Source organism: Metarhizium album (assembly GCF_000804445.1).
Source record: "Metarhizium album ARSEF 1941 chromosome Unknown scaffold_17, whole genome shotgun sequence".
Taxonomy (NCBI): domain Eukaryota; kingdom Fungi; phylum Ascomycota; class Sordariomycetes; order Hypocreales; family Clavicipitaceae; genus Metarhizium; species Metarhizium album.
This window is the reverse complement of record NW_024467591.1, coordinates 168,299-193,061: the sequence shown is the minus strand read 5'-3', so window position 1 is coordinate 193,061 and position 24,763 is coordinate 168,299. Positions and strand designations below refer to the sequence as shown.

The window sequence follows — 24,763 nt, the reverse complement described above, 5'->3', positions numbered from 1 at the left end:
AGGGACTTTCTAGCCGTTTACGGCCCATATACGCCAAGACGCTCTCCAGAAGCTCCTCGGCCGTTTTCCTTCAGACCGAATATCCTCTCAGTGTTTTCATGTGAAGTGATTGTATCTTAGTGACCTGATACCAAGACTACTCAAGGTGATCCCACCGCTGACGGTGAAAATGAACACAGAAACCCCAACTTCAAGAAGCCAGCCGCCTCGGCCTCCTAGCCGCATTCTTTTTTATGCTTTGTGAATTTTCTAACCCACTTCCGGAATGCATTAACGTTAGTTCCGTCTGTTTGACACCCTACCACGTGTTGGTGGTCGGCCTCTTCGCTTGGCTACACCTGATGATCTACCTCTGTGCGTTGCAGATTTAGCCACAGCCTTTGCAACTGGCTTGGAACCGCCAGAAGCGGCTTTTTTGTTGGTCGAATCGAGCTTGCCAGCATTCATTCTGCGGCTTCGTCGTGTCCCGATGGCGCCAGCCTTGCCACCGATGACTCTGCGCGAGGTATTCCTAGGTCTCCCTCTCGAAGTATTCTTGGAAACAACTTCAGCTCTCCTCTCGGCGCGGTCGACGGTACGCTTCGGCGCAGTTCGTAAGGCCCTGCGTCGGCCTCTGCCACGGTGACCACCTCTTGTTGGGCGTGCAGTGACATTCTTGCCGCTGACATCAACATCCTGATATGCAGCCAGCCAACTCTTGTGTCTGGTCTGTAGCACCACTTCCAGTCGAGCTTTTGGTGCCACTGTCCAGGTCGTGGCGGATGAGATGACTTGGGTTTTGGATGAAGTGCTCTTCTGCTTCGAGTTCGAGGAAGACTTGCTCGCCAACCCTAGCTTCTTTCTTCTAGTTGACACGCCATTCCTGTCCGAGTTAAGATTTTCCTGGTCTAGGTTGCGGCCGTTCAAAATTTCAGCAGTCTCCCTCTCGAGCAGCTGGTACGCACGCCTCCGTGGCCGTCTGGGTGGTTTCCTGAGCACATTGTGTGCTTGAACTGGCGACGTACGGCAGCTTCTCGGTATACCTCGAGGTTGGAACTGAATAGGAGATGCCAGCTGTCTGACAGCAGCTTGAGACTCCCCTATAATCTGTGTTCCGGGCGTGGCAGGGCTCGAAATGAGCTTTTGGGATTGAGCTCGGCTCACAGACGCAGCCAGTCGCCTAAGCCTTCCCAAAGTTCCCGCTGGGAACCGCAGCGCTTCGTAGTCATCTTCATCCAACTCAAACCCTGTATCGATGCAAAGTCTTCCTGAAGTGGGAATGCTCGAGGTGGCGGCGTTGCTCCGTTGAATTCGGTTCGCGCTTTCGTCACACGCTTCGTCTGCGTGGCAGACTGAGCATGGAGATTCTGCTTGCTCGTCATGGTCAAGCTCGGTCTGGCACCCGGTCTCGAATCCCAGCTTGATCATTAAGTCTGACTCCTGCATCTCGTCGCCGTCGCTTAAACTGGGAGGAGAGTCTGGAGAACCTGGCTCTCCTGCCTCGCCTGGGCAACACACCATAGCCCCGTCTTCCTCCATCATGGCAAAACTGGGTAAAGGCACCAGCAACGTTCTTGTCGGCGGCTCCTCAAGAGGAAGACAGCAGGATTCAAATTATTCGCAAGTGGTTGCCGGGCTTTTGGCTTTCTTGCGCCGACAGGAAGTGAGAGGCACAATTTCATCCCGGTGCATCGCCCGTTATTTATTCTCGGCACCACTTCAGCTGTTTGCCAAGTCGCCAGCCGGCAAAACCTCTGAAAGCTGGCAGACAGCTGGCGGCTCGTGCTGCGTGATGGCTGTCAACGTGAGCTGGATCTAGGTGGTTCACAACGACGTCTCGCGTGCTTGTCATCCATTTCACCATTCAGGGAGTCTCCAACACCGTCAAACATGTAAAATACCGACACCGAACTTGTTCCCAGGAGCCGCAGACGGCTATACCATACCACCTCTCACAGTCCTGAGGCCCACCGATATGCTTTGCCTCAGGATTGGAATGGTCACCAGAGCCAGCGGAAGAAGGCTACGGTTGTTCAACAAGATAACGGTGGCCGTTCAAATAAATCAACGTGTCATGGCAAGCAAAAGCAGAACCAGGTCAGACCCGTCCATATACGCGTCCCGCTGGAAGTCTCTGCCGGCTTGGTCGACAATGGAAGAATTGATATGTCTGACGTGATGCATGACGCCACTGGAAACCGGAAAAGAAACCAACCGAATGACCACAGAGTTTCCAGGCGAGCTTGAATTGGCGAGCAGCAGATTGTACGCATGACCATTACGCAAACTATGTAGACTTGGACACGAATATTACGATGAGAGCCGTAGGGACTTTTAATTCTTTGTTGAGGGCACCTGTGAGTTGTTGGGAGATTTTGCACTTGTCAACCTAGTACTGCCTGGTGTGGTGAGGAGCAATCTGGACTAACAAGCGAGTTGCTCGCCTATCAAGGCACACGGTTACGTCCCTTCTCAAAAGACCAATAAAAAGTATTGCGTGACAAAGATGGCTGAGATATTGAAGAAGCTAAAGGACGAGGTGGCCAGACGACGAGGCAAAACTGTCGACATCAGAACTCCCTTGGTTGCGGAGTCTAGGGTTTGTAGCAATGGCAGTGACGGCTGTCTCCGGGACCGCAGCTCCCAGGGGTCTTGTCCCATCGACAGTTATTCTTTCCATCACGAACATCGCATGGGACTTCGACGAGTTCCATGGGCAGACAGGACTGGGCGTCGAGCGTGTTGAACGTGAGTGCCGGCTCAAGGCTCGGGCATGTTGGCCCGACTCCCCATTTATAGCCCCCCAGACAGTACTTCCCACACGTCCATTTCGTGATGGTGAATCGTCCAGCCTCGTTGTAGTTTGGCGTCTTGCCAATGTGGTCGCCGTTGCGTCTGGAGTCGAGAAAGGAGTTGGCGCCAGCGCCGCCATTGGCAGCTCCGTGAAGGTCGAGAATCGCAAAGCCCTCTCCCGGGTTTACGCTGCATCCCGCCGTGCAGTTCTGATCTTTGCAAAAACGGAACTTGCCCATGTGGTGGGTGGCGCTGTCTTTTCCGGCCGTGTAGACATTCGTGCCGGGCTTGCTGTCAAACCCGAGATACTCTCCGTTGTCCATCTTGAACAGATAGCATTTTCCTGAAACCGCGTTAGTGGAGAGGATCCCAAGTGAATGCCACCCTGATAGTGACGTTGGAAGGGGGACGAGTTTCGCGGCCGCGCCGTACCTGTATCGATTCCAGAGTTGCAGGTTTCTGGGCTTTGGCACCAACTTGAATTTCCCTGATCAGGGGGATTGCCTCCGCTTGCTGGCGGTTTTCCTTGCCCATCCCCGTTTCCTTGGTTCCCGCCGTTTCCTCCTCCTTTCCCACGGCCGCCACTATCATCACCACCTCCTCCTCCTCTTCCCCCTCCGCCGCTGCCATGATGATCATCACTACCTCCTCCACCTCCTCCTCCTCCTCCTCCTCCACCGCCCCCTCCGCCTCCACCGCCGCCGCTACTCTTTTCACCACCCTCGCTGCTCTTATCCCCGCCTCCCCCTCCTCCTCCTCCACCGCCGCCGCCGCCGCCTCCAGCTAATATCGTCTGGCTGTCATGAACCTGAACGTCAGGCCCTCCTTGGCCAGGATCCTCGTGGCATATACGGCCATCAAAGCTCATCCCAGTCGGGCAGCAGTGATAGCCCCGGCCACTGGAACCAGAAACATCATGCCGTTCGCCACAGCAAAGGAACTCGGTGGACATACTACCCGCCAGATGCTGTCCAGGAGCACAGCAAGCAGCGAACCGCCCGTCGCGGCTAAAAGCAAGCTCCTTGCCGCTCCCGCCCGCGCAACCAAAGCTCTCCTCAAAGTCCGAGCCAGGTCTCGTATGTTTGATTTTGTCCTGGCCCACGTCCGCGTCGGAGCCGACCTGAACCACCTGGACGCCCCGAGCAAGCAGGCACTGAAGACCGGCAAAAGCCAGACCAAGCCGGAGATACCTCATGGCGACACGAGTCAGAGTCCAAGTACAACAAAGGGGAGCTGCTGCTACCAGACTAAATCTTGGGCGGGAGCGAAAAACGGCAAGGCCAAGCGGGCCTTTATATCTATCTGCTCGTCGGGCCTGCGCGGCGCGAGGCGTCCAGGCACCGTTGGCCGTCGTGATGGCCGGCCCGCTGTAGAGTAGACCATGGCATGTTGAATGGTTGATCTACAGCCCCTGGGCAAGCACTGGCCATGCACCGAGCTATTCACATTGAAAGTCGAGATGGCATCTTGCGAGGTGGCAGCTGGGCGCTCGCAAGCCGAGACCTGGACAACCGACGGGCTTACTGTGCGTCATGGCTGGCTAGATTTCGCAGCGTGCAACTGTGAATATCTCTGCTCTCCGAGACATTGGCAGGCTCCAGATGGCAGCCGGGCCGAGGAATGGGCGAGCTGAGAGCAGCGAATACAGGCAGCGACACGTCGTGGTGTTCCGACGAGCGACGCACGCGCGCGTGCTTGGGCGTTTACCAGGACTCGCTCGTCTCGTTTCAGCTAGCCACGCCGGGTCAGCTTGTCGAGCGACGAGGGGTTGTCGTCTTGCCAGTCAACAAGAACTGCGTGCTCGACTTTGACGCCGGCTGGGCTGAGATTGTGGTTTCTGCCGTCTGCCGGACCTGGAATGCCATTCGGCAGGCCGGTGTCTCCCACATCCCATACAGATGTTTTGCTGACATGAGACTGCGTCGGGGAAAGGGGAAACACGGTGGGTTACACGGGCAATCGGAGAGGCGTCGAAGAGCATTGGCTTGGCTGTCCGCCGCACCAATGTCCCACGTACCGAGGACTCTGTCAGTAAATGCGGCGTGGTTGTAACTTGTCGGTCACCGTGGCTTTGTTGCCAGGAAAAGTCTCCAATTTGCAGACCACGGGGAGACGAGTAGGCAAGCAGGAGGTTGTTTTCCCACTGCATTGAGCCTAGATAGCTATGTATGGGCAGGCTATCATCCACACGGCTCTCGCAACACCCTCTTCACACTTCATGCAGTGTCAGCATTTGACTTTCCAAGGTTCTAAATCAACCTGCCCTCCTCGTGCGGAAGCATGACACGAAATGCGTGACTACCTGGTGCAGTTGCGACGCACAGGAACTGCAAATCATCCAGCAACTGGCGGTAGAGGCGCGATGTCGACGAGTCAAACGAACCCCAATGCGCGTCTCACAAGTTCCAAGGCCGCCCTTTCGGGTAAATATTGATGACCGCGTAAACTACCCGGTGATGGACGCGCCCAATACCGTTCCCTTGTGGAGGATGTCACCTGCACCTGGTTGAGATGCGGCCGTTTTAGCGCCACAGGAATAATCCGATAATCCGACCTGTCATGACCTTCGCAATGCCTCGCACCACTGTCTTTGTCCTCGCGTCGCAGCATGTCTGTGTATCCCCTTGCTCTCTATCCTTCTTGGAACCCGCCTGCTGACCATGGTGGCCGTATGCTGACAGCTTGCTGCGGATGTAACCCTACAATACGCAAGCCATTGCTCCCAGGACTCAAAAAGGAAGTGAATCACAGTCATGGCCACGATGGTGGTGACAAGGACTGATCAATGCACAGAATCATGGCCGCCTCACACGACGCCGTAAGCAGTCTGCTCGAAAGAAAACGATGCCATTGCTATCCGTGACTGGATATGATTTGGTCAGGTGGGAGCATCCTCCAGGGAGTCCGGACCGGGTAGAGGGCAGTCAGACTGTACACTGCTGAGCCCAAGGGCATGACCTCGTGTTTTGTAAGCCGGCCTCGTCCACTACGAAGGCTTGTGTCTCTTTTCCAAATAGCCTTGCCACAGTGTCTCGTCGTGTGCTGCGATTTGCATCAAGGCCAGAAGAAGCATTCGCCCAATTGTCGTCTGTTGGTTCCAGGGTAGCCGCCCCTGCCGGTCACTTCATTCCGCCGCTCGACGAAAATTAGTAAATTGAAACAAGTGCGCACGCAAAATCGGGCAAAACTCAACCATCTTACGGAGTAGACACGGAGCATTTCACTTTCAACCCCGGATTGGGCACGAGGACCCTGCGCAAACTCGCCCCGGCCCCCACACTCCACACCCCACACTCCCGAGTCCCGACCCCCGGATTGAGATGAGCGCGTGTGCGGGGTGGTCGGCCGACAATGTTGCGAGGTGGCGGGTTGTGTCCCTGGTGTTGAGTCTCGACAGTCATTCAGACGATTTGGGCCGCCTGTTTTCCCGCCCACGACGCCAAGGCCGCTGCCGTCAAATGAAAAGCGCAGAGCAGGCCGGAGGAATCTGGTGACGGCTTCAACGACACTCGAGAAGTCGAGACCGCATGAGATGCTCGCATTTGTGGGGGGATCTATTCTTTGCAGGGCTATGACGAGATAAATAGACATTAGGACAAGGTCATCCAAAATCACCAGACGATCTAGCGGACTGCCAGCTTCTCGGGCACACGCTCGTCTTGAGAGGCGTTGACGCATTCGGAATCAACTTTCCCCAGGCCGAGCTGAGCAGTGTCCCAGCCACGGCTCTCGAGGAATTCACGGAAACGCGCATCTTCGTGAGTAATGGTGTCCTGGCCAATGTTGGGGACGAAGGCGAAGGCGATGGCGGCTGACAAAACGGACAGGCTGGAAGCCACCCAGAAGGGGTACTGGGCCGACTTGACCTTGTCATCGCCCCCGGCGGCCTGGATATAAGGAAAGACCCAGGTCCCGACAAAGGCACCAATCTTACCAACGGCGGCGGCAATGCCATAGTATCGGCCGCGGACACCCGTGGCGCACGTCTTGGCGGCCAACAGACCGATGTTGTTGCCGGGGCCCAGCTCGCCGAGAGTCAGGAAGATGCCGTACAAGACAGCAAACCCAGCGATGTGGTTGACAATGCTGCCGTAGACGCCAGCCATGATATATCCGACAACGGCCTGCACGAGAACGCCGCCAATGAGGGTATACTTGGGGCCAGCCCAGTCGGAGACGAAGGCACCAAGCAAAGTACCAGGCAGGTAGAACAAGTTGATGACAGTATTCCAGCCAAAGACTGTGGTCAGGGGCGCGTCGCCGTCATAAATGCCGGCCAGGATATCGGACGAGTAGATGCCGAATGCGTAGGTGGAGAAATCATACAGGAACCAGATGATGCTCACGCACAGCAGACGGAACCAGTAAAATCTGAAGACGAGGAGGTACGGTGTCTGCTTTCGCATCGACTCTTTTGCAAACTCTTCGGGCTCCTTGAGTCGCAATCGCAGGAGAAAGAGAACCAGGGGGAAGACCACACCGATGCCCAAGCTGGTACGCCAGATGGTGGACAGGTTTTGGTTGTGGCAGGCAGCGGCGACAACGTCTACAACACGGTCAGCGCCAGATGCCATCCTATAGCAAATACATGCTCCGCAAACGGGGGCGTCCCGCGTTCCGGACGACTTACAAGGGACAAAGGCACCAAACACAAAGCCCCAGTCAATCATGGAGTTTGTAAACAGGATGAACCATCGATTCCGGGTGCCGCTTTTGAGTTCACCGCTAGACTCGGCACAGCCAACGCTCCCAGCTGGGTACTCGCCTGCGCACATGTGCATGTCAGTCTTCAGTCCATGGAGTGAGTGGTTTGCCACGGCGGCGCTATGCCTGTGGTGTCGCATACCTCCAATGCCGATTCCGACAAAGAACCTCCATGCAGCCAACATGTTGAACATGCCGACGGCATCGCCCTTGTAGTACGAACCGGTGGCCAAGGCGGTAAATACGATGAGGATCAAGGTGGAAACAACAAGCGAATTGGTTCGGGACCAGTGGTCAGAGGTGAAGCCGAAAATCAGCTGGCCGACGACGGTGCCAGCAAAGGCGATATCGGCGACATATTTGGCAGCGTTGGACGAGGTGTAGACGGTCTTGTACTGGAGCTTGAGCACCGTGTTGACTGAACCAATGACCTAGAGAATTACACGTGTTGGCAAGTTGGTTTGGCTTTCCGCCCGGCAAGGGACTCACGTTGTTGATGTAGCCGTCGGAGAACAAGCCTGCGCCGCAAGCAAAAACAGGCAGGGCAGCCTGGAAGAAGGATTTCTGCTCAAGGGCCGTCCCAAAGGCAGCAGGCTGCTGGCCGTTCTCTTGGCCTCTGCCGTCGTCAGTCTCCTCCTTGTTGAGGTTCGACATGGCGGATCTTGCAATGAACGCGGTGAACGCGGTGAACGGCGAGATGCACGAAGCAAGGAAGAGAAAATCGAATCTGAGCACCGACGCACAGACAACCCATACAAGAATGGGCCAATAGAGAGGGCTCACCCAACCACAGGCAATTGCAATATGACGATCAGCAGTGAGCACCACACACACGGGGCTTCGACGGTGAGACGTGGCACAAAGTTGACTGAAGTACGGAGTACCAACCCTGCGTATCGACATGGGGACGTGAGCTCTTTTGTCACAGCTAGAAGCGGCGTTGCCGTGGCTCGTCATCGTCATGGCCGTGCGCACAGCAGATGCGAACCGTTTAGTCTTCATCGTCCCAACTGGACATGTGGCCAACGACGTACGTCTGGCAACATCGATTGCAACCCCGGCCACCCCCGAGACTTCAGTGTTGACGTTCCGAAGATGCACCATACAGGTCCAGGACAGAGTCGTCGAACGCTGCCCGGCTACGGAGTAGTGGCTGAGTCGCTAACCGTTTGCCCATCCGTCATCCGTCACTGCACTGGCTGAAGGTGGCGTCGGGGCACCCCGGTGGCGCCAAGTCGAATCCGGGGGAAGTCGCCCAAACCGGCCTGGACAAGATGGAGATGCCGTCAGGGGCCCCGGCTGGGGCTAAGCGAAAAAGGCAGGAGCGGCAGAAACCCGTGAACAGGAAGGCGGCGTCGGCGTCGGCGTCGGCGTTGCTGCTGCTACTGAGAGTTGTCGACTCGTCGCGACCCGGACTTCAGGTTCCCGCGAGACATGGGAAGCATTTTTTCAGCAGATGAGTTTAGCGGATAGAAGAGAATGTAGAATAACCTCGCTAGTTAGTGTTATTTTCTTGTATTCTTTCTAGATTTTCTTCGTCTCTTCTCACAGCAAACTTTTAATAGTTAAAAGCCTTCCTCTTAGAGTGCAGGATGAATTGGCACAACGAAACCTACCTAGCCAGTTGATAGCTAGTATTGTCTTCTTGCAAGTCTGCATGTTGCTCATTTTCCTCCAACACCCTGTTCTCCTCTGTTCACTTTACCCGCAGAGGCTCGAGATAAAACTAGGCTTTTTCCGCGCGGCCAGTACATCCACCTGCCCTTTCGCAGCCATCTCTGCTTTAAAGATGACGGCTCCAGCCGAGAACCTATCTAGCTAGGGCACTCGAACCTGCTGCTACTCTAGTGCTGTCATCGTCAGTTGGCAGTCTGTAGCAGTCTTCATTTACGCCATAGTCAGCGCCCTTAATTGCAATGATACGGCCGGAATTCTCCACCCAGCTGGCAGGGTGTCCTATATGGCATGCCGTCGTGCATGTCTTCACATTCGAGTCCCCGTTTATCAAGTGGGAATCTCGCGGGTAATTTGCTGGTTTTTCCCCTAGACAACCTTGTAAGAACAAAATCCAAAGTCTAGCAATGGAAGGATTATAACATATCACAGCTGTAGGCGACGTACCAGATTTGTTGGCCGGACGCGACGCCTTTGAGAAGCACAGTGTGAAATGGGGATAGAAGAGTATTGTACCCACTTAAGTAGGTTACTTACTAGAGAGGCAGTACGAAAGCGTTGGTGACGTTAGCTGCTCTCTTTTCTTCTCACGGACTGCTGCCTCTTTCATACCTAGAAACTACCTTATTATTAACTTGCGAATAGGTATATGGAGGATGACGCATGCGAAATTTTGCCTCCGTACAAATACGTGATTGAAAATTCCATGGCCTGACAGTAACATTGATATATATTACGTTCAAGCAAGCGTTGAGCTGCTCCTTAATTCCTGCAAGTAATGGATTTAGCTACTGTGATGGACTTGGGTCAACCGTTAGGTCAAAAGGGAACGCGATTAACAAGCTGTCCTTTGGCTCGCTCAATTGACCCTACATACCTAAGTAGGTGGTCGATGAGTAGGTAGGCTGTATCCCGCTTGCTAGGTCGGACTTCAGCCTAGACCATGACAGCTACCGAGGAAAACTAATATAATGCATTCATAATGCATTGGACAAGCCTAGGTTAAACTAATCTCATCAGCTTATGGTCTTCCCTGCCAGAGTTGGCTATTCAGTTTTAGCAGAGCACCCTCGGTTCATACACGACCACGAAATAATGCGAGTCTTGGAAGCAAACACCTCCAGCCCCTGCATTAATCATTGCCCGAAGTCTCGACTCATTGCCTGCTGCAGCAGCGCTTCCATGTGCCTTTCGTTTGTTTGCACACCATCGCGCATTTCGCTGACAGCTTCTCCATCCTCTAGATGACACGTCTCCCGGGGGCTCCGTGGTATACTTGACATGTTCAGATGAGGATGCCATTGTTGCGGGAGTGGCGTAGAATTTGCCTCGATCAGCCGTACGATGTGGGGCTGCTGGGTACTTGGTAGTCAGAACAAGGCGGGACAAGTACGGAGTACGCACATGCGATATCTGGCCCATGATGCGAGCTTATCCCATAAACCATAAATCATAATTGACTGCGCGCTTCCGAATAGCCCGTGCAGTAGGTTCCTTTGGAGCGTACTCGCTCCCATCGCTGACGTTCCAGAAACGCGTCACAACGCCAAAGGAACCTTCGCCGATCTTCTTCCGCAGGTGAATGAATCTCTCCCCTACCGGGTGGGTGTGTGAGCTGCGGCAGGCAGTTCCGTGTCCCGCAGCTGAGGAGAGTCGAGGTCGCGGAAGAGCCCTTCCGCCAACCAGGGCACTCTGCTGACATTATACTGCTGTGACGGGCAGGGACAATCTGGAACTCGGACGGCGGCATGTATCTTGACAAGGATAGTCGTCTTCTCTTCAGGGTTGGGATCCCCGCCGACGATCCATCGGAAATGGCTTCGCCTGCCCTGCCCTTAGTCATCGTCCATGACCTCGGTTCCCAGTAAGGAGCCCCAGTCCCTGACGATGAGCCGATTTGCATCGTCAAATGTCAGGCTGAAGTGATGCTTGCTGGTGCAGCACAACATCGCCGTCCGGGTCGCATCCGAAGACGATGCCATGACTGGTTCGTGGTATGTTGTTGAGCTTGATTTCGAGGCGGAACATGTTTAAGGTGCGCTGGGACATTGCTCTCGCCCGGCGGCTCGGGGGACGGCATACAACCGCGCAATAATGTCCGTGTTCTCCATTTCACAGTGTTTCTCTCCAAGGAGATGAAGCTGAAGAGAAAAGAGAGCATTTTGGAAGCTGATGGGCTTTGACAAGCAGTTCAAGCAGTGGGAGGAGGGGAGTGGGTACGGAGTATGCATCCGTGGCTGCAACACGACGTATTATTGGACCAGGGCCACGCCGTCTTCTCCTTCCCGCCGCCACCGAATTTCTACCCGACATTTCATCAGACCAAGCGTCCCCTCAGCGATTGACGACAGGTTGCAGTCGCATTTGCGAGGCGACTGTTTCATTTGCATGACTTCGTAGCAGAATGCCAGACTCGGAAGCGACGACTGCGACGCTCTCCGTGGGCGAACCCGCCGCCTTGAGCGAGGAGCAGCTCGCCCAGTTGATGGAGAAGCATCGCAGTCACAATGGCGATTTTGACCTTCCCGTCGACGGCTGGGACAAGCTGTCTTTGCATGCCCGAAGCCAGCTCGCGGAAAGATTGAAGTGAGCCGCTCTCGTCTTGCGCGTGGCGGCCTGTTGACTTGACGTTTGCAGAGCACAAGAACGAATCTTGTCCGAGAACGCTGCGCCTCATTCCTTCCCGCTCGATCTTGACCAACTCGACGCGCGTCTACGTCGGTATTCCGGAGACAGCTGAAGAGGTGGCGGGAGTTGCGCAACTGGCAGATGGACAACAGAGGCCTTGAAGATGAAGACGCTGGCTTTCCTGCCTTTGTCGAGATGATGGAGAGCATGTATAGAAACGATAAGTACGACAAGGGGGTAGCTCAGCTCGGAACCGATCCATCGTGGCTCAAGTCAGTATGGTTGGACAAGCGAAGGACACGCAGATGGCAGCGCCGGTGGCAACGGGAACGTGGCTGCAACGGTTTCTCCGACTACGTCGATGCAGTGAAGCGCCCCGGCGCGCCACGGATTCGCACGACAGTTCGAGCTGAAAGAGAACCCCAAGCTGCAGGACAGACAGACTGGCAACTTGGATCGAGTACCTTTGCTTTGAATACTGGTGGCTTGACCGGTCCACCGACTCCATCGAGCGCCTGGCGCCCGACCACGACAGACGCTGGCAAGAGTTGGTGGACAAGAAGATACCGAAGCCTCATGAATTCAAGGATTTCGTGCGGACCACCCCGTCTTCGATGGAGCGTGGGAGAGAACGGGAGCAAGCCTGGGAGGCTAGACAGGCGGCCGAAGCAGAGGCGAAGCGGGACTATTTCTTGACCCAAGAAGATGCCCGTCGCCTCACCATTCCGGAAGAGACGCGTATGCGGATGCTTGAAGCTGCCAGGAAGAAGTTGGTGGCGGCGCAAGAGCGGTACGAGTTTACCAGGCGCCGGGTCAGCATGGTCACGGATTTCATCCGGGCGACATTCGACTACGTGAACGCTGAAAAGGATGCAACCCGTCACACTGCACTCACGCAACGGGTCCTGGAGCAAGTCCCTCTGGTCGAGGCCGAGTTGCACCGAGGCCAGTCCCGATACGAAGAACAAAAAGCGAAGGCGCGCCCAGGATGAGGACATCCAGGAAACAGGAGTTTAAAGAAGCGGTAGCCGGCCCACGGAGAAGTTGCTCGCCTTTCAGGGTGCAGCCGGATAGGCCCGGGGAATTCTGGTGAGGCTTCTCAACGGCCTCGTGATGCCATGTCAGGCAAGAACGGTACGACTCGACATGAGACTCGGAGCGCACAGTGGACGCGGGGAATTCTGGTGAGGCTTCTCAACGGCCTCGTGATACCATGTCAGGCAAGAACGGTACGACTCGACATGAGACTCGGAGCGCACAGTGGACGCAGGCGAGTTGGAAGGCATGCGCGAGAGCAAGTTCAGAGAGTGCTCTTTGATGCGCAAGAAGAAACGGCAACCGAGAGGCGAGAACTAGTAATGACGGGTTCTGGCAACAACAAAGACAGTGGCTGATCTTGTGCCGAAGCACTTTCACATGGTCCATGTCCGCTCCGAGTTGTCATCCAGGGCAGCCACGATGCCAGCCCAGAGAGTCGCCCGTTGGCGACGAAGGCATTTCTCTCTGCCGTTGCAGGCGCATGAGATGGCTTGACGCCCCTGAGTGAATAGCGAAACTGGGGGGCGAAACGTCTTATTTATCTGGAGCTACAGCAGCTACGCAGAGCTATTAAGCCTCCTCATGTTGATTCCCAGCAAGACGCAAGTGAGCCAATCTACAGAGTGCGATTCTCTGCCGCTCAGCTGTAGTCTTCTCTACATTGTGCGGATTTATTCCCCTGCCCCTGACGTGGGACTGGTTCCGCACGGATACCCTTTTGCTGCAGACTGTAAAACAAAGCATGCCACACAGTCGGATGGCACGTGGTGCGTCAAACATGATCAAAAAGCAGGGCCGCTTCTCAACGCAAAGACAGCCAGCTGCCTTCCCACTCGGGCGACGACGAACAAAGCCCCATCAGCTAGGCCAAAGGTTCGCCGTCCCAAGCTTTCTGGAAACACACCACACACCTCTCCAGGCCGAAACTCATGCGCAGAAACCGAGCCGAAATCACAAAGGAAATCCGAGATTCGCCTGAATGCCCCGGCTCTCTGCAACCACGGTTTGCCCGCGGCCATGTATCTGCAACCGCGTGACAAGTCGGAACGGACCCATCCGCACGGTTCAGAAGTCGGAATACGGAATCGTCGCTGCATACTTGTGCCTGTGTATTTCACAGCTGTGTCTTGCAGGAGCTCTTCACGACTGTAGGAAATGATTTCATTTTCACTGGACACTACTACTCGTCGCGTTGCCATTACTGAAACGGCACAATATGAGACATGTACACCGATACAGTAGTATATTCGCCAAGTTCAACACCTACCGTCACTGACTGCATCATAGGACCCAATCTCTCGACACGGTCAGCGTCTGCCTCCATCCATGACAAAGGATCGTGCAGCCAGCCGTGGACGTGGTCCCGGTTGATGAATGAAATCCGCACTCGGCTTCAATACGAGGTGCTACGAGTCCCCGATACTGTCCGGCCAAGATGTGGTCCAACGGCCATCCACTCACTGCCGGAGTCTCCTGCGTTCCTTGACATGTCTCACGACGCATGTCTCTCTTGATATGATTCAACAGGGGAGACGAGATGACACTCTCGCCATCTTTAGCTTCATATACATGTGTGAATACGAGCCGTTCCCTCATTCACACCCCTCTCAACTACGTCGGTGTGCTAAAGACACGGTACCTGTGAACAATGCCTTTCTGCGTGTGCGCCTACATCAATGCCGGTGTGCAGAGGATGCTTGTGTCCGGGCTTCTGTTGGAGACGGGTACGCTTCTCGTTGAGCATGGCAGTTGGGTGTCACCTCGTCTTGCGAACGATTTGCATTTATGTGAATCCCTAGCTGTGTGAATAACCGTGGTCAAAAAGTCCAGGAACGCGTTTAGTAGTCATGTCAAGAAAATGAAGCGACGATGTGAAGTTGAAGCCACCACACCCTGCACGCCAAAGAACCACGGCGCGCAGCAATAGGTGTAGGGTAGGGTTGGTTATACGGATATACAGCCCAAGTCAAGACATGCTGTCATTCTTTTTGGCATGTACATCACAACTATATCCTCAACGCCGGGGTGGGTGCGCGTAGTGCCACGACGGTCGACAGCGAACAAGACTTGCAGGACTCTCTCCATGTCGAGCCACTCATCAGTGACCGGAGCAACTCCCTCACTTTCACGCAGCCGCAGTCGCAGTCGCAGTGAGTTTCAACAAAGTGAATCATGCTGCAACGTTGACGCCCGCTCTTCACAGTCAGTACCTGCAAGCTCAGCTCCCCCTGCTCGCTGCCCAATGCTGAGAGTCGTGCAACCATTGACACATTGTACAAAAGTCGTAAGTCGTCACACGCCTCGTCGTCCATGCGTACAACCCTACGGAGTAGTTGGACGCAAAGCACAAGAGTGGGCACGTCATACGGCGTCAATGGTAAGGTTAATACTCCGTAATGAGTCGATAGAACGTTGCCTCCGGGGCAACGTATGTACTGGTCCCGAGCGTCCGTGAGAGCGGAAACTTTTTTTCCTTTCTCACCGTGGCAATCGAGTGTGTCGGCACTCGATTAGACTTTTCCGCGGCCAACAGAGGCCCATTGTGGGAGAAGAAGGAAGACGCGCGTTCTGGTCGACTTGGCCTGCTCAGCCGGAATAGTTGCACCGGCCCGTGGCCCCGATGGCATTCGCGCGCCCGACTCATCGGAGCACATGTACACGGTACTCCGTACCCTGTAGTTGGTTCTTTTCAATTCCAAGGCCATTCTCATCACTGTCGAGAGCATGGATCGTATCCTGGGGTATATCGGCACCGGCATCTACCCTCCGAGATTGTGCGGGGCCGTCGCATGACAAAACAGACGATCGACAGAAGAGCAGAAAATGGCCAAGAAATGTCCTTTGACGGGTCAACTCGTTGGGGCAACTCTAATTGCGACGAGACCAGGCCCGTCTTGGGCATCGCTGCCTTCCATCCAGAGCCCCCGATGGACGGGCATCTATCTGGTGGCGCTACAGCGGTCCTTTGTTGGTGTAGCAGGGTGCCGTCGCCACGTCCTGCTAAAACATTTCTGGTGCCGGAAGAAAAGAGAAGACCAAGCTTAGTGCCGATACTTTGGCTTTTTTTGTGGAATGCCTCGTCCGCATACGTGGTGTGTGCACGTACCCGTGGGAGAGAGTTGCTTGGTGTTTTCTTTCCCACGGTTGGAATGCAACTCGGGAACCACCAAACTTAGTTTGAACCAAAAAGGCTTTTGCCCATGACGGCACGGTTGATTTTCCTCAAATCACCTCGATTCGATTCGATTCGATTTTTCTATACTCGGTGTGGCGCGTTCTCTTCCCCTATGCATACAATGGCTCATGATGGGATTCGGAGCACACTCCTTCAGGAGAAGGGTAGCCGGGCCCGGGCCAAACTCTGTTGGAACAATCTCCGGGACCGTGAGTCCCTCGAACTAAGGAAACACTTGCGCCATCGTCACACCTGAACACGTCTGAACTGACCGGCGCCCCAGGGAAAAGCCCCAATGCCGCTGGCCAGGTCAGAACCGAGCCTCCTCATCACTCAGTGAATCCATCTGGCAACTTCTTCGCCTTGGTTGCTGGGTAGAATCCTACCGAGTTCCACCTCGACAGGACACGCGGAACTGTCGCCCGGGCGCCCATCCCGCCATGGCTCTCATTGAGCCGTTTACGAGGCTCGAGAAAACATGAACCGGATCCCGAGCCCCAAGCCCCAAGCCAAGCCAAGGAAGGCCCTCCTCGTCCGCTCGCAGCCCAATCACTGTACACCGTAGACACTGGGCAGCAAGATCCGGGTTGGACCCCTTTCCCAAATAAGCAGTAGTAGAACGGGCCTTGTCCCATCAAAGTTTGCAACTAGACATCGGATATTTCCCCATAGCACGCGCCGATCCACGCCCCTTTGGCACGTTCAACGCCCAGGCAAGCGGCTTGGCAAGATCCTTGAGGCCCCCCTCTCGACGGCGTTTCTGCCCCAAGGCGGAAAGGCGCTGGTCAGTTGGTTGGTTGGTTGGCTCTGTCAAGATTTCAAAGTTGACGGGTCGGCAGGAACCATATCATATCATGCACCACGTCTGTATGATAAATAGCCTCATGGCGCGGCACGACTTGGGACGACGTAACCCCCCCGGTTGTCAGCGTCACAGCCCCGTGACGGACCCCAAACAAGATCGAGGCCCCCCTCTCATGGGCCGTCCGTGGCTTCCGTCATCCGCCGGAGTCCTTGTACATACACAACCGTGGACGAGCAGCACCAAGCTCCTCGATTCGTGGACGTCCGTCCGTCCTCAGGACGCAACCCACGGCAGAATCAGCTCCGGCAGGCGTTGGTGAATTCATAGCGGGCCTTGATGGCTTTTTTTCCCTCTTCTTTGTACATCATGTACACACGCCGCCCGATGCCTGGTGTATACATTCATAACCGTCGTTCGTTGTTGCTTTGGACACTGTAGGAGGTGCCCCTTGTGCGTTTGACGCCTTGTTTTGTTGTTCCCTTGTACGGAGAAGGTAGCCACGTTTCTTTCCGCTTCCGAGCACTCGACTTGAGTTGTGTCACAGGTACTCCGTACTACTAGTCAGCATGTATATGTTGGGTTGTACTCCGTATGTACGTGTAGGTGTGGTCATCTGGCCCGGCCTACATACTCATAGGTGCAAGCATCATCATGTGAGGACGGAAGCCAAGCCGGAACGGGATCTCGTCCCAGCAACACGCCCGACGACACATACGGAGTACAAAGCAACGAATGGGCTGGCCGTCCGACTCCTGGCGCCGTGGTTATGTGGTGCTGCGCAAGGACGCGGTACCACGGATGCAAGTCACGCCTCGCGCGATGAGCACACCAAGGCGAAGAAGCAGCAAGCTCGGCTCTCACCCAGTTGCCGCCTCGGGAAGGGCGTGCATGCATGGCACACTACGTACGAGTACCGTACTCCGTGTCTGTGCATGCTTCTGCCTCTCTCTGGACCGTGTTCCATCTGCCTCGACAGATGATTGCGGGAGACTAGCAAAACGCATGCCCAGGTTCCGACAAGGTCCGTCATCACGTACGTATTGCGGCCCAGTGGGTAGCAGACAAGCATGGTCCTTTGCGAGGGGGCGGCAAAAGTCACACACACGACTTGCTGCCCCATACATCAAACGATCCGAGATGTATCAAGGTTGCAAGATGCGCAAGGCGGGCGCAGCGCCACCGTCCAAGAGTCACGGCGCACAACAGCCTGCCTGCCGCATGGTGTGACGGATCAGAAACGAAGGCGCCGCTGCTTCTTTGCACGTTGTGGAAGACGGCAGGAATGCAAGCACCGCACCCACCATGCACGACTGGATGTGTGTCTGGAGATGCTGTTCTCGCGCACCACAAGGCAACTTATTCCCGCGTCGTCGCTCGTACGGAGCACTAGAGGGGGCAAAAGACAGCGATAGGCCCGTTGCTGCTGTGAGAAAGGCCTCACAGGCACATGATGGGTATCTGTCGCCGGCCAACATTCAGTCAGACAAGGACTGGGTCGGACTTGCTCCGGGTACTGAGTCCATTCCACCAAAAACCGTCGACGCAGCAGGATTCGTCAGAGACGGCGCCGGACTCTGAGACTTCCCCCGCCCGTCGAGGATGCATCGCGTACGGGTTTTGGCGGTGCATGAGCTCAAAAGCAAGCTGAGCTGCATCAGATCGTCGGAAGGCCATCATCAAAACGTCAACGGCATCAAGGCAGAGGCAGACAAACGACGGAGTCGAGGAGGGTGCCTGATGGTTGCCGACAGAGATCAGCGAGAACCTGGACAGACATGGTGCATCATTGCCACCCTAGACCGTTGTAGGCAGCCAGCGCAGCCAGGCTCGGCTCCCCAAACTGCCCCTCGTCAAAAAGGAAGCCGTTTTTGGGCCGGGGGTTCTCTGCGTCTGGCAGGAGTAACCGTAGAGACCGGGTCGTTGTATGAGCGTGGATGGTTTTGGTTGACGAGTTACGGAGTGCTGGTGCTCCGTAGTATGAGCAGGCCGGCATGATGCAAATGGCGCGCTTGAACCCGCTACTACGCACTAGTAGTACCAACTAGTCCGGCGCCCTCGGCAGATTGCTGATCAGATTGCGGCGGCGGCCTCGCGGGATGGGAGATGGGAGATGGGAGATGGGAGATGGAAGATGGAAGATGCAGAAACGGCAAGGCGAGGAAGGGAATGCTGCCGCACCACCACCAGCAGGCCAGCAGGGCATGGCGGCGGCGGCCGCAGCAGCAGTAGCAGCAGCAGCAGCAGGCAGTACGCCGTAAGCCTACATGGCGTCAGTGCATGCAGCTGGCGGAGCTACCCAGCCGGTTGACACTGGCGGTCAAGCACCGTGCGGATGCCAACCTGTCGTCGTCACTTGATTTGCTTGCTTACTGCCTCGTCGGAGAGAAAAATGGGAGCATAACGTGCGCGGGCGTCCGATCGTGGGCTGAGCCCGTCAATGACATGGCCAAGACATCTGACCTCGAGGACATGTATGACGCGTCTTGGCCTGCCACACGTTGGTCCCCCGGCAAGGGAGCACTGATATTGCAACGCGAGCTGCAGCCGTGGCAGACAAGACAGCTCGCGTCAACTCGACACCACGAGACGACACGCAGCGTGTGCCGCCGCCCTTGGTATTGTGTGCTTTGCATGTACGTAGGAGTATTAGTGGTGGTGCGGTGTCGTTTTCGACCGTCACCTCTCGCACTCTCACACCATCCGAACCCGGCCCCTGCTGCTCCTCCGTGCCACAGAGCGGACATCGCCAAACGCACCGATGACCTCTTTCAACCGCGGCTTGCCCGTGTCGGGACACCTTCCACTCCCTGCTGCGGCAGCATGTCAGTGTGCGCCCCGTCGTCAACTCAAAAACAAACAAAACAGACCACCTCTGGTCCCGGTGCGCCGTGCTGCGTGCTGCAGCCCTGACCGGCCAACAACAGCCCGTCCCCATCACTCACGAGTCACCTCTCACCACTCATCTCTCCGTCTCTCTCAAGCACTGGCAGTCCTGCGCCGCTGCCGTCTTCATCTGCGGCAGCGTGGCACCCAACCAACCGGCCCATGGCAATGGTGCCGACCTGTCAAATCCCGGACCCCCACGACAACCAGACGCCCTCAAGTCTCGGCATCAATCAGCCACCGCCCGCCCACGCAGCACCCACGCAGCACATCTTTGCCTGGCCTCAACCTCAGAGCCCTCGTCGGCAGCGTCGCAAGTGGGATTCCGCCATCCCCAGTCCCAGTCCGACCCTGTGGCTTCATCAGTGCTCCCCTCCATCCAACCCTGTGGTGCAACGACACAAGGTTCATGTTCCTCCATGGCGTCACGTTATTCGTAGCACATACGGAGTACCACACACTACTACTACACGCTTGAGAGGCAAAAAAAAAAAAGGCTCTTTTTTTCCAAAAAAGACTTGCGCCCCGAACCCAGGGCGGCGTCGCCACATTGCGCAGAGGCAGCCTCAGGACTCAGGAGAGCACGAGCAACAACTTTAACAACTTTGGAAGGAACCATGGAGCCCGTTGGCTCCTGCCCTCGCCCACGGTCTGCGGCAGTAGCTACGTAGAAGGAGCCAAGTGTCTGTCGTCCGTCGAACTGCTTCGTTTTAGCAGCAGCAGTTTGGCTGCTGAGCCTCTTTTTTTTTTTTTTCTTTTTTTTTTCAAGCCTCCACGCCAACTTCTGCTCCCGGTTAGTCGTAGTCGTAGTCGCAGTCGTCGTCCGTCGATCCGGTCCCATGTTGGCAGCCGGAGTTTGACTGCCAGCTGCCAGGCATGTATGCCCCTTGGTGCCGGTATGGCGACGGAGTGCTGCTCCGTGCCTCGCTCGGTCCCCTCGGCATCGGACGGCTCTGCGCTGCGCCCCCGGCTCATACTAACATGCTGGTGCGAACCCAAAGAAGGAAAAATAAAAATAAAAATGTAGTTGGGGGGCCGCCAAGAGCCCTGCCATGCCATCCGGTGGAGCTCCGACTCTTCCGGCCGCCTTCCATTTATGCCGAGGGCGACGGAGTAGCTTCCCGCCCCGTCACCCACCAGCCATGCCCCTTTTGGTAATCTGTCCCTCGTCAACATGTGCCGGAACACGCGGGAAGCCTCGTCAGACCCCGTCTCCCTGTGCGGGCTTGCTGAGGTCTCCCTCCCCCGTTGCATTGGCCAGCAGAAACTACTAGTAGTTAGTTTGGCGCACTTGGCACTTGGCACTAGGACGGCGGCTTGCTCGCAGAGAAACGTGCTTTCCTCGCTCCATCTACACTATACTATAGTCGCAAACCTCGGGCGGACGGTCCCATCTCCCAAACATTCACGCCATTTACGTACCGCCCAAAGTTGCAGTTGAAGCAGAGCATGTGTTCTTTATTCTTTCGTCTCCTGGACGCGCTAGTTTCTTCCATCGAGAGAAAAGCACCCATCGGCTCTCCCTGGCAATGGCTATGCTGCTACCGCCTTTCATCTGAGGCGCCACGCGTGCAGCGGGCTTCGGAGCCCATCCCCGTCTCTATAATTTCCGCCACAAAGTAACTCCTCCCGTTTTTATAAAACTTGTCCAAAAAGTCCAGTGCCAGTTCCCCCGTCATATCGAGTAGCCAACCCAGAATAATGACCAAAAGTAAAAATATAGACAGGGCCTTCTCGGATCCCCTTGTCAAAAAGTGAATGTTTCCGCCATGCCGTAGACCTCTCCGCAGTCAACCGGCTGTCATTAAAATATGTTCCCGTCGTAAAAATTCCCGCCGACGTCTCTTTTCTCATTCGAATGTGTGAAAAAAAAATCGCTTTGTCAACATGCTACAACAGAACAAAAAAGGGGCGAGCTTTTTTAAACAAAAAAAAACAACCCCGCAAGGTTATTTTGCATCAATCAAGAGTTGAGATGTAGAGAAATTTCAAATTGCAGATACCTCGCCGTCCTTGGCATCAGTTTAAACTCCACGCTGGTTAAATAAAAAAAAAGACCAAGAGGCAGAAAAATCGCGAGGTTGAAACCCAGGTAGATACAGAAGATCCAGTGGCAAACGGTGTGACGCCAACGGTTTTGCTAATCTGATGATTCCTGTTGAAAGAAAAATAAATAGTCGTTGAAAACTTTTTTGGATTGGTTGCCTTCCGTCATCTCATGTGGATTATGCGTGTACAACTCCGTGTGTAGGAAGAGCTGGTTCGGGTATCAGATGAACGTGGTTGATGCTTAATAGCACCCTTGGAAGGATGGGATAAAAGGGACCTGCTGGAACGCAACTGGGTGATGTTGCATCATGGGAACCTGTTGAACGTATCTGACCACTTCCCACAACGGGAAGAAGGATTTTGCCTGACAAGGGGCTTGCACAGGTACCGGGGCCGGAACAGGCAGTGGTGTTGGCTGGCAAGCCACCGGTTGAGGGGGAAGCGGTATAGGAATAGGCACTGCCACTTGGTCGTGAAACGCCGGTGGGATGCCTTGTCCTTGGTACATCCCTAGGTCTCCGCTATCCTCTGGCTCAAAGGTCGCTGGAGTAAAGGCGACAGGGACGTCCTGTTGGTCCTGGGCGAAGTCCTCGTCATCCAAGTCATCAATGGTGGATCCGCTGGAGGTGAGGGATCCCTCGTCAGATGTGGTGCTGGCAGGCGACAGAGGAGAGTCGTATTCATAGTCATCGACAACGGCATCCTCGTCGGCAACGTATTCGGGAATGGGCGGCGAGACTGGTTGCTGCTGAACAGGTGTAGGTTGGGCAGCTGGCACAGTGAACTGCGGGCAGGCCATGATGCGGGATCGCAGCTCAGCCAAAGTGATTCTCAGCTCCGGGGTGGGGTTGAAAATTCTACCCAGGATGTCGTTCAAGTCGTCAGTCAGGGGAAGAATTGTCTTGAGAAAATCCTTGGATCGCGTGTAGGCCCGATATGTGGAGTCCTGGCAGGAAGCCTGTTTCCATGGGTTGCGCCCACAAGTCAAATTTACCAGGATGACCCCCAACGACCAGACGTCGTTGGGAGCGCACAAGTAGTAACGCTTTCGACTTGATGGATTGAGGCATTCTAAGAGAACGGTCAGCAAAGTCCTTGGGCGGTCGCGCTGACGAGTGTTGCGGGGTGCGGCAAACATACCAGGGCTCATGTAAAACGTCGATCCACATCCATAGTCCTCGGAGCAATCATCCGCAGTGGCAAGGCCAAAGTCGGCCAATTTGACAGTGTTGCCATTGTCTGTAACCAGAATGTTCTCGGGCTTGAGGTCTCTGTGGAAGATACCCAACTCATGACAGTGCTCAACGGCATCCACGATTTGGAGGAAAACCTTCTTGGAGAGCTGGTCCTTGCCCACATACTGGCCAAGCTCGGTGATGTTGAGGAACAAATCACCCTCAGGGCAGTATTCCAAAATGACGTAGATGCAATCGGGATCATCCACAATCTTGAGCATCGACACGATGTTTGGATGTGCTGAAGCTAGGTAATGGAGCCTGATTTCTCGTTGCTGGTAGGCAACCTGTCGACGTTCCAAAGGACTACCGTCGGCATTATACTTGCTCAGACACTTGACTGCGTAACGGATGCCCGTCTTGATGTCGGTGGCAGAGTACACTACACCGTAGGCTCCGGTTCCAAGAACCTCGGTCAGTTGCAGCTTCCCCTCGAGGAATCTGCCTAGTCTCTGCTCTGGAGCAAGCGGGATGCATCTCGACGGGAGACTTGTCGGCGAGAAGGTCTGGTGGCTGTTGCCACACTTGATATCATCGTAGGCCGGGGACGCTGGAGGTGTGGGATATCCGTATGGCGCATGGTGCTGCATGTTATGTGGTCAAAGAAGCTAGGACGCGCCTTTGATATCAAAAAGTTGTCCAGTTTGAAAACCGCAAAGAAAAAATAAAATCCAGCCAGCCCAACCTGATGGATCAAATGGAGAATAGAAAATTCCTATGCCCAGACGAGGGTATTTACAGCGTGGTCGTAGAGAATGTCCGGCTTTGTCTCGGCGTGGTTTCGTGCATAGAAAAAAAATGCCCCGGGCCTCGGTAACAAGTCAACTCGACAACCGAATCAACGGGTCAAGATGTTGTTCAATTCAGGCGACGGGAAACGCGGATGACCCGAGAAGATGGTAGAATTGGTCTCCCTGACTAAAGGAGAGCATCGACGTGGGAGGTGGCCTTGGGGAACGAACAATCCAGTAGCAAGACGGCTGGTATGAGGAGGTTGAAGGAGAGTCGTGAAGTAGGTTGTTGATCTTGTAAGTGGTGTATGCACGAGGCTAGGGCGGGCATCAACAGGTAGATAACGATGGAAGGCGGACCACTCATTACCACACCTGGCAAGCTCGCCATCCCATCCAGGGCTCCACGGCGCTCACGCTCTTTCAACAACCCTGGGGCGGACAAGGATACGTAGCGATTGCGTGGAGCATCCACAACATCCACGGCGCCAGGCCACGGTGGGCCCACAAGCCTCATCACAGAGCAACCTGGCCTGGGTGGGAAGATTAATGACATGGTGCTCCGTTTATCTTGTCTTAGCCGGCAGGGGTGGGGAGACCATCAGCAGAGCGCTACTGCAGCAGCTATTCTTAACCGCGCCGTAAGGTTCGGCCAAAGGGGGTGTGAGGGTCCGAGGCTAGCGAAAGGCAAGAGAGCAGGGATCCTGTATCGTGTGGTGACGCTGAGCAATATACGAGAGGCGAGAATAGTCTGACACACCAAAATAAAGTGGTTCCGTCGTGGTTGTGGTTGTGTCATGGGTCACCGCCCAACCCATTTTGCCTTCTGGACTACTCCGTGTGTGCTCCGTACAGTAGCAATGGCAATGCCAGACATGGACCCACGCCACCAGGTAGGTAGTCAAAAGGCCAAAGGATGTTCAGAAACAGACCAGAGTCGGATTGCAAGGTGTCCAGAGTGCCAGAGCCCAGCCAGTCCTGGCGGGAGGCAATTCCAGCACCCCTGCCTGCTTCATCACCCGGCGCCATGATCCAAGGTCCAAGGACCAGGACCATCGGGCGAAACGTA

The 24,763-nt window shown here is 55.3% G+C and overlaps 5 protein-coding genes across 5 annotated transcripts; 1 reads left to right on the top strand and 4 right to left on the bottom strand.

Annotated features, from left to right (window-relative positions):
• Positions 1 to 276: 276 nt before the first annotated feature.
• MAM_05978 (uncharacterized protein) lies at positions 277 to 1,518 on the bottom strand (the record flags this gene model as incomplete). Its single annotated transcript, XM_040824776.1, has 1 exon — positions 277 to 1,518. The coding sequence occupies one exon, from the start codon at positions 1,516 to 1,518 to the stop codon at positions 277 to 279; it is 1,242 nt and encodes a 413-aa protein (XP_040677196.1).
• Positions 1,519 to 2,573: 1,055 nt separating this feature from the next.
• MAM_05977 (cysteine-rich secreted protein) lies at positions 2,574 to 3,967 on the bottom strand (the record flags this gene model as incomplete). The annotated part of the gene is made up of 2 exons (XM_040824775.1): positions 2,574 to 3,115; positions 3,205 to 3,967. The coding sequence occupies 2 exons, from the start codon at positions 3,965 to 3,967 to the stop codon at positions 2,574 to 2,576; spliced, it is 1,305 nt and encodes a 434-aa protein (XP_040677195.1).
• A 2,428-nt stretch (positions 3,968 to 6,395) lies between these two features.
• On the bottom strand, positions 6,396 to 8,130 carry MAM_05976 (MFS phospholipid transporter Git1; the record flags this gene model as incomplete). The annotated part of the gene is made up of 4 exons (XM_040824774.1): positions 6,396 to 7,318; positions 7,403 to 7,537; positions 7,619 to 7,907; positions 7,966 to 8,130. The coding sequence occupies 4 exons, from the start codon at positions 8,128 to 8,130 to the stop codon at positions 6,396 to 6,398; spliced, it is 1,512 nt and encodes a 503-aa protein (XP_040677194.1).
• Positions 8,131 to 11,554: 3,424 nt separating this feature from the next.
• Positions 11,555 to 12,770, top strand: MAM_05975 (uncharacterized protein; the record flags this gene model as incomplete). The annotated part of the gene is made up of 4 exons (XM_040824773.1): positions 11,555 to 11,736; positions 11,788 to 11,871; positions 11,931 to 12,180; positions 12,240 to 12,770. 4 exons carry the CDS (start codon positions 11,555 to 11,557, stop codon positions 12,768 to 12,770), a joined length of 1,047 nt encoding a protein of 348 aa, XP_040677193.1.
• A 9,199-nt stretch (positions 12,771 to 21,969) lies between these two features.
• MAM_05974 (Ran1-like protein kinase) lies at positions 21,970 to 23,553 on the bottom strand (the record flags this gene model as incomplete). Its single annotated transcript, XM_040824772.1, has 2 exons — positions 21,970 to 22,799; positions 22,869 to 23,553. 2 exons carry the CDS (start codon positions 23,551 to 23,553, stop codon positions 21,970 to 21,972), a joined length of 1,515 nt encoding a protein of 504 aa, XP_040677192.1.
• Positions 23,554 to 24,763: the final 1,210 nt, after the last annotated feature.